The sequence below is a fragment of the Salvelinus fontinalis genome, unplaced genomic scaffold (genome assembly GCF_029448725.1).
Source record: "Salvelinus fontinalis isolate EN_2023a unplaced genomic scaffold, ASM2944872v1 scaffold_2276, whole genome shotgun sequence".
Lineage (NCBI taxonomy): Eukaryota > Metazoa > Chordata > Actinopteri > Salmoniformes > Salmonidae > Salvelinus > Salvelinus fontinalis.
This window is the reverse complement of record NW_026602485.1, coordinates 6,744-16,484: the sequence shown is the minus strand read 5'-3', so window position 1 is coordinate 16,484 and position 9,741 is coordinate 6,744. Positions and strand designations below refer to the sequence as shown.

Below are 9,741 nucleotides of genomic sequence, written 5' to 3'. Positions count from 1 at the left end.
AGGGTTGGGGTTCGGGTGCAGGGTTGGGGTTCGGGTGCAGGGTTGGGGTTCGGGTGCAGGGTTGGGCGTTAGGTGCAGGGTTGGGGTCAGGGAAAGGGTTGGGGTCAATTCCATTTAAATTCAGTCAATTCAGGAAGTAAATATACATTTCAATTCCAATTGTTGTCATTGAACACTGAATTGGAATTTCTGTCTACTTCCTGAATGGACTGAATTGAAATGGAATTGATCCCAACTCTGGTCAGGAAAAACTCCAGATACACTGAACTAGATATTCACATTCTGACCATGTCTAGAAATACCTTGTTGACAAGGTTGTATTTCAGCAGTGGTTGTTGTTGAATGACCTCTATATATCCCGTGGTGCTGTCGTGACTGATTTGTAGTGACGCCACACTACTGGGAGAATAACAGCCTCTGTGAGGCATGGCGAAGAGCTCCTCCAGCCCTGATGAATTTTCCTGAGTGGTTATCGAGTGGGGAAAGATGCTGTTTGGCGATAGGGCAATGCTGCAGAGTTGGGTTGCAAAATTCCAAGAACTTTCAATAGATTCTCTGGTTTCCCAGAAGCCCTAGTTGTGCCCTACTGCAGAGACAGACCCAACACAAACACATTCGTTGGATCATGCAGAAAGAGAAATCGCTGGCATCTCATACAAACAGCTAGTACCACACGCTGGTTGGTTCAGTAAAAGTGATGCTGAAAGCCTTTCAGTTCTGTATACCAACTCCATCAAACAAAGATCAACAGCTTTATCATTCTGCGTTATATCTAAATGAGGCATAAAACCATCAGGATTATGTGTTTGTGTACGTTGTTATTTTCTCTGTCTGTGGATATACAACACAACCCTGATTATGGCCCATTAACATCCAACACAGGTGACCATATTTGGGGAGAGTGCAGGAGCCCAGTCAGTGAGCGTCCATCTGATGGTCCAGAGCAGTAAGCCCCTGTTCAAACAGGCTGTGTTCCAGAGCCTACCCTTCTCCATCCCTCTCAAGACCAGGTCGGTGACCTCTAACTCCTAACATCTGGGTAGTGTTCATTAGGGCACACTGCAGCAAAAACAAGCGTTTCTCATTGGACAGATCCACACTTATCTTCCTGTTTCAGTCCGTTTCCTTCCGTTGGCCGAATATACACATGACTCAGCTGGTGGTCTTGATCGCTAACTCCTTAAAAGAATAAATCCGGCGTAGTGGAAACAGCGCCACTGTCCGCCCCACCGCCGTTGTTTTTGTTTTTGTTTTTGTTTTGTTGACGAAGCTGAGCGTCGTGCAACGTAACAAAATAAATGGCAGTACGTATTCTACTGTTCTATCGTGTGTGCGATGATGGCAAAGGGAAAAATACAGTGTTCATTGTTTCCAGTAACTTCTTCGTTGTTATAATATCCCAAACAGACGTGGCGGTTTCACCATTAAGGAGTCCAGGTTTAAGAAGGAGACCCTCACTTTGCTTCTATCATCTATATAGATCAACTTATCCTTCCCACATTTTGAAAGAGTAATCCTTACCATATGTGAAATTGACTACAAAACTGAATCGCCCACCTTCCTGATAAGTGTTTTGTTATACGGCCTGCCTAGCTACAAGGAGTAAATGGGATTAATTGAATAAAATTAAATTCAATCAATGTTATTTATCCCCTCAGGGTTACAGTTTAGACATGCTAATTTGTCCAAGGAGACGAGGTACCATTAAGTTCCTGTCCATGTCCTAGTAAAACAGTCATTCCATCTCCAGCTGTCGTTACTCTCCTGGTAGAGATGTGGCACTACCTAATGTTCCCATTGAGCAGAGAGAGACTATCTGTGGTCTGTTTTCTTTGTTCCAGACATGATGCCCTGAAGCTGGGGAGGGACTTTGCCAGACAGGCCAACTGCTCTGTGAGCGACATCGTGTGCCTGCTGTCCCTCAGTCCTCAGGCTGTCCTCGCTGCCCAGATGAAGTCAAGTAGGAGACCAGTCTTCTTCTGTGTCTCTGTCTGTCTGTCACTGACTGACCGTTTTTAGACAGAGTTGTGTCCCAAATGGCCTCCTATCCCCATAGGGCTCGGGTCAAAAGTAAGGAACAATTTGGGACACAACGAAAGTTGACCCTCTACCTATCTACTGTTGACCTATCTAACTTGACCCTCTACCTATCTACTGTTGACCTATCTAAGTTGTCCCTTATTCATGACAAAATCAACATCTCAGAGTTGTGTGTTTCACTACAGAGCTAGTTGTTTAGTATTTTGAGTGGAGTCATTTTATGTATATTTGCAGGGTGTATTTTGGTAAGTAGCTAATTGTTGTTCTCTCTGACTCTCTCTCTTCTCTCTCTCTCTGTCTCAGGTTCCAAAGTGGTGAATCCCTTCAAGTTCCTGGAGATCTTTGAGACCTGGGGGCCCTACATAGATGGAGAGCTGATCAAGGAGCAGGCTGTGACTGCCTTCCAGAAGGGCCACTGGCAGAAGGAAAAACCAGTCCTCCTTGGTATGGACCACTAGAAATACACTCACGTTTAACCAAAACAGCTTTTAACGGCTGGCCCCATAACACATAATAATACATTTAATTTGGCAGATGTCTTTCTGGACACTCAAGGACAACTTACAGTATATTAAAAGTAGGTACTCTGTACCAGTGAAGACATCTGTTCCACACTCAAGGTTACAGAGGTGGTTCGGTGCATGTGTGATGACGAGTAACCATTGCCAGAGACCTGAAGAGTTGCATTGGCTCCCCAAGTCAATGCCTGGACTTTGGCTACGCTGGCTAATGCTGTGACTTAATTAGATTGAGTAGATGAATGTTAGACGGTGAAATGCAATTGGTTCCCTCTCAGCTGGCCACTCGACATAACACATCTGTAGGAGAGATTCTTCGTCCCTGATGTGTTCTGTGTCCTTCCCTTCTACAGGATCCATGGTTATATTCATACCAGGGTTGTGTTCATTAGGGCTCGCAATGAAAAATGTTTTTAAACATTATATAGAAAATGTAAATGATTCCAGATAGTCCCTTCCTCCCTGTTTCATCCCGATCTCTTCTGTTTGGTGCCTAATGAACACAACCAAGATTATACCAGAACATTTGGACCAAAGTTTTGAAGGCATGTTGTTGACGTACAACAACCTTGCAGGGACCACTTCAGAGGAGGGGGTGATCTTTGTGTACGGGGTCTTCACCAAGCCTGTGTCTGCGGTGGAGTGCATCGTCTACACCGCGGCCATCTTCAAACAGCACGCCCTCAGGATCCTACGCAAGTACCTGCCCCTGTACAGGGACGTTGACCGACGGGACATGCTGGCTCAGGTAAAATCTGACTTTCACAGAGGGTGCGTCCCAATAATCTCTCCTTTCTCCCGAAGTGTGCACTTGTTCACTTCCCTTAATGGATTTGGCAGGAGATTACTGGTATGGAAACTCCAGCCTATGCCTACACCAATCCAATGCTTTTAAATGAGTAGTGAATGGGTCCAGACATCAGGAAGACGAAGTCATTGGGACGTAGCCAGGGAGAAACTCAGTGTTGTCCATGCAAACATGTTAGATAAAAAAAAACAAATCGAACGTAAAAAGGACACTGATCAATCATCCCAGAAAGTAATGTTTTACATTTAAAGTCAACAAAAGTTTTGGTAATGTTCATTGTCAGGCTTCAGATCAGTGGTTGTAGGGCTAGACGGTCACGTCTGCAGCCAGTGGACTGTAGAAAGAGACCTCGGAGCGTGATGAGGACACATCTGCCCATCTCCTCGCTTCGTCTCACAGCATCTAGATGAGCCTTGTTGAGCTCTGGGGAGAAGGTTTCAGTAGGTACAGATCTAGGATCAGCTTCCCCTCCCCCAATCCTAACCTACAAAACATGCTAAACCGACCCAAGATAAGTGTCTACTCTAGCGGTACCTTCACCCTACTCCCCATGCAGAAAATCTCTTACTCAATTCTCTGTGGGAATGCTCTGTCCAAGTCATCAAAAAAATCAGGACGGACTTAATCATTATAATTATAGGCTACCAAATTTGTATTAGGTTCCGATTATTTTTTGATTAACTGAACTATCACAATAACCCAGAGAGCTAGGTTTCTAACTGCCTGAATTCTTTTAGAGGTAATCGCTTTGAATATTCTGATTTTAATCTGTGTAGAGATGGGTTACTTCTGATAGTTTGGTTCTTCAAAGTGCAACTCCGTATGATTACCAGCAGAGGGGGCTAAAATACTACTTTCTGTTTAGGCTCCTCCCATGGCCATCCTCTTCAAATAATTATTAGTAGTGCTGTCTGGAGCAGAGTGCCATTGTCTCTTTGAGATGTATACCACACAGTGGAAGCAGATCTTCAGGAAATAAGAGAACAGTTTTCCCAAGCTACAGATCTAGGATCAGCTTCCCCTCCTCCCATCCTGACCTTAACCAATATTGGGGGAAATGCAAAACTGACCAAAGATCAGTGTCTAGGGACAACTTCACCCAATCACAGCCAGAGAGCTGACATCAGATAGCCTGGGCTGCATACTGAATATGGCTCTATTTCACTACCAGCTCCGGCTAGATGATGTTCAGTGTGGATTACAGGATAAACTGACTCCAACCACACTAGAGACAACAACAGACGATGAATACATAAGCTGCATCAGTAGAATACATGCATTCACTGGAGTGAGGGAAACACGCTCATTTCCAAGTCCACATCCAAAATGTGAAACAGAGAGCTCGGATGGTAAATAGCCTCAGGCACTTTCTCTGAAGGTTTTGAATCTAAAGTGAGAGATGAGTGTGCTGAGAGAGGCAGGGGGCAGAAGGTGACACTCCCATACCTGTTTGGTATTCATATACAGTTCACTGTCAGACTGTGTGTGTGTGTGTGTGCAGTGAAGAGGAGGAAGGACCCCCCCTTCCTAAAGGACAGATCTCGGGGGAGGGGAGGGTCATGACAAATGTCAGCTATTGCACTGAGGCCACATGGCTCAGCCTGGGAGGGGGAGAAGGGAAGAGAGCGGGGGGGGTAGAAAAAGTGAACTGGGGAGAAGGAAAGGGGGAGATAGAGAGGGGGAGGTATCTGTGACCAACAGATGCAGATCTGTATTCCCAGTCCTGTTAAATCCATAGATTAGAGCCTAACGAATGCATTTACATTGACTGATTTCCTTATATGAACTGCAACTCAGTCAAATCTTTGAAATTGTTCCATTTTATATTTTTTGTTCAGTGTATATCCTTTGAGGACACTGAGGGTTACAGGTGTTCTAGATGATTCTGTGCCGCGTAGGCGGCTTCCCTGAGTGTATTCCTGAGTATAGTTTCCAGGTAACGAACGAGACAAAAGGCTTTGAGCGGAAGTTCTGTAGCACACACACTAGCCACTAGGGACTCTTTTCTCTGTTTGTTGAACTCAATGACCTCTCTGTTTACCCACATATTGTATTGCACTCAATGACCTCTCTGTTTACCCCCAGATTGTATTGAACTCAATGACCTCTCTGTTTACCCACATATTGTATTGCACTCAATGACCTCTCTGTTTACCCACATATTGTATTGCACTCAATGACCTCTCTGTTTACCCCCAGATTGTATTGAACTCAATGACCTCTCTGTTTACCCACATATTGTATTGAACTCAATGGACCTCTCTGTTTACCCAATAGATTGACTTCAATGACCTCTCTGTTTAACCCCAGATTGTATTGACCTCAATGACTCTCTACTTACCTCCAGATTGTGACAGACTACGTCTTCCTTTGCCCCTCCCGCAAGGCAGCCCGGGCGGGCACCAAAGTGGGCAGTGCCGTGTGGATGTACGTCTTCGACCATGTGATTTCGGACCACAGTGTGTGGTCCGGTCTGTCCTTCTGCTACGAGCATGTGTGTCACGGCGCTGAGCTGCCCTTCCTCTTCGACACGGCCTCCGTGGCCAACTTCACGCTGGCCCCACCCGAGCGGCTGCTGTCCAATCGGATGCTGTGTTACTGGGGGACATTCGCCCACACCGGGGACCCGGCCTCACGGATGCGACAGAGCGGCTTCTGTAGACAGCAGCGCCTGCCGGCCTGGCCCCGCTACTCGGACACCAGCTCCTGGTTGGTCATGAACTTCACTGTCCGCTCCCATGCCCAGGTGGGCACCAGGGACCATATCTGTGACTTCTGGGACAAGCTGGGCATCTATTAGGGCATAGGGGTGGGCATGGGGCGGGCAAAGGTGTTGGTATTGGTTATGTATGCATACATAGTGTGTTATGTCACATTTGGCAATTCACCCTACAGTGGGAATGGTTGTCACCCTGTACACACCATTTATATAGTATGACTTACACTTAGAGAGGATTTGTGAAGCACTTATGTAGTCCTTATGAAGCCTTTATGTATGCTATATAAAGCCTTTATGAGGTGTACTTTGTTTAAAGTGGGACCAAAGCTGATTGTGTTTGTTATAACTGTGTGAAGTCAGTTGACATTCAGTGACTTGACCTCCTTATAGAAGATTATTCTATTGTCCATTTATTTCATAAACAATGGAAGTTTGTCTTTTCCATACCCCATTCTCCCTGGGAGACATGCACATACAGGACATACACAGAGGGATTGGGGCTAGAGCCAGGGTCAGACACAGTTATGTCATGTTGATGACTATATTATGATGGTGTTATAACACAGTTATGTCATGTTGATGACTATATTATGGTGTTATAACATAGTTTAACTATGACAGTGTTAACAGTGACTTGTGACAGTTATAACAGTTGGACTATATTATGACTTATAAAATACAGTTTGGCTATATTATGACTGTTATAACATACAGTTTGACTATATAATGACTGTTATAACATACAGTTTGGCTATATAATGACTGTTATAACATACAGTTTGGCTATATAATGACTGTTATAACATACAGTTTGACTATATTATGACTGTTATAACATACAGTTTGGCTATATTATGACTGTTATAACATACAGTTTGGCTATATTATGACTGTTATAACATAGTTTGGCTATATAATGACTGTTATAACATACAGTTTGACTATATTATGACTGTTATAACATAACGTTTATGACAACATTATTACTGTTATAACATACCGTTTGGCTATATTATGACTGTTATAACATACAGTTTGGCTATATTATGACTTATAACATACAGTTTGACTATATTATGACTGTTATAAAATACAGTTTGACTATATTATGACTGTTATAACATGCAGTTTGGCTATATTATGACTGTTATAACATACCGTTTGACTATATTATGACTGTTATAACATACAGTTTGGCTGTATTATGACTGTTATTAAATACAGTTTGACTATATTATGACTGTTATAACATACAGTTTGACTATATTATGACTGTTATAACATACCGTTTGACTATATTATGACTGTTATAACATACCGTTTGACTATATTATGACTTATAACATACAGTTTGACTATATTATGACTGTTATAACATACAGTTTGGCTATATTATGACTGTTATAACATACCGTTTGACTATATTATGACTGTTATAACATACCGTTTGACTATATTATGACTGTTATAACATACCGTTTGACTATATTATGACTGTTATAACATACAGTTTGGCTATATTATGACTGTTATAACATACCGTTTGGCTATATTATGACTGTTATAACATACCGTTTGGCTATATTATGACTGTTATAAAATACAGTTTGACTATATTATGACTGTTATAACATACAGTTTATGACAACATTATGACTGTTATAAAATACAGTTTGGCTATATTATGACTGTTATAACATAACGTTTGGCTATATTATGACTGTTATAACATACAGTTTGGCTGTATTATGACTGTTATAACATACAGTTTGACTATATTATGACTGTTATAACATACAGTTTGGCTATATTATGACTGTTATAACATACCGTTTGACTATATTATGACTTATAACATACAGTTTGACTATATTATGACTGTTATAAAATACAGTTTGACTATATTATGACTGTTATAACATACAGTTTGACTATATTATGACTGTTATAACATACAGTTTGGCTATATTATGACTGTTATAACATACAGTTTGACTATATTATGACTGTTATAACATACAGTTTGACTATATTATGACTGTTATAAAATACAGTTTGACTATATTATGACTGTTATAACATACAGTTTGACTATATTATGACTGTTATAACATACAGTTTGGCTATACTATGACTGTTATAAAATACAGTTTGGCTATATTATGACTGTTATAACATACAGTTTGGCTATATTATGACTGTTATAACATACAGTTTGGCTATATTATGACTGTTATAACATACAGTTTGGCTATATTATGACTGTTATAACATACCGTTTGGCTATATTATGACTGTTATAAAATACAGTTTGACTATATTATGACTGTTATAACATAACGTTTGGCTATACTATGACTGTTACAAAATACAGTTTGGCTATACTATGACTGTTATAAAATACAGTTTGACTATACTATGACTGTTATAAAATACAGTTTGACTATATTATGACTGTTATAACATACAGTTTGACTATATTATGACTGTTATAACATAACGTTTGACTATATTATGACTGTTATAACATACAGTTTGACTATATTATGACTGTTATAACATACAGTTTGACTATATTATGACTGTTATAACATACAGTTTGACTATATTATGACTGTTATAACATAACGTTTGGCTATATTATGACTGTTATAACATACCGTTTGACTATATTATGACTGTTATAACATACAGTTTGACTATATTATGACTGTTATAACATACAGTTTGACTATATTATGACTGTTATAACATACCGTTTATGACAACATTATGACTGTTATAACATACAGTTTGACTATATTATGACTGTTATAACATAGTTTGGCTATATTATGACTGTTATAACATACCGTTTGACTATATTATGACTGTTATAACATACAGTTTGACTATATTATGACTGTTATAACATACAGTTTGGCTATACTATGACTGTTATAAAATACAGTTTGGCTATACTATGACTGTTATAAAATACAGTTTGGCTATACTATGACTGTTATAACATACAGTTTGACTATACTATGACTGTTATAACATACAGTTTGACTATATTATGACTGTTATAACATACAGTTTGACTATATTATGACTGTTATAACATACAGTTTGGCTATACTATGACTGTTATAAAATACAGTTTGGCTATACTATGACTGTTATAAAATACAGTTTGACTATACTATGACTGTTATAACATACAGTTTGGCTATACTATGACTGTTATAAAATACAGTTTGACTATATTATGACTGTTATAACATAGTTTGGCTATATTATGACTGTTATAACATACCGTTTGACTATATTATGACTGTTATAACATACAGTTTGACTATATTATGACTGTTATAACATACAGTTTGGCTATACTATGACTGTTATAACATACAGTTTGGCTATATTATGACTGTTATAAAATACAGTTTGACTATATTATGACTGTTATAACATACAGTTTGGCTATATTATGACTGTTATAACATACAGTTTGGCTATTAGGAGTATGTTATGATTTTAATTTTTTTTATGTAACTAGGAAAGTCAGTTAAGAACAAATTCTTATTTACAATGACGGCCTACCGGAGAATAGTGGGTTAACTGCCTTGTTCAGGGGCAGATTTTTACCTTGTCAGCTCTGGGATTCGATCCAG

General features: G+C 39.8%; 1 protein-coding gene across 1 annotated transcript; it reads left to right on the top strand.

Moving 5' to 3' along the window:
* Positions 1–876: 876 nt before the first annotated feature.
* LOC129850741 (cAMP-regulated D2 protein-like) lies at positions 877–6,416 on the top strand (the record flags this gene model as incomplete). Its single annotated transcript, XM_055917003.1, has 5 exons — positions 877–1,010; positions 1,842–1,960; positions 2,344–2,484; positions 3,134–3,306; positions 5,714–6,416. Coding segments are annotated over 5 exons (1,020 nt in total), but the record flags the coding sequence as incomplete, so codon positions are not given.
* Positions 6,417–9,741: the final 3,325 nt, after the last annotated feature.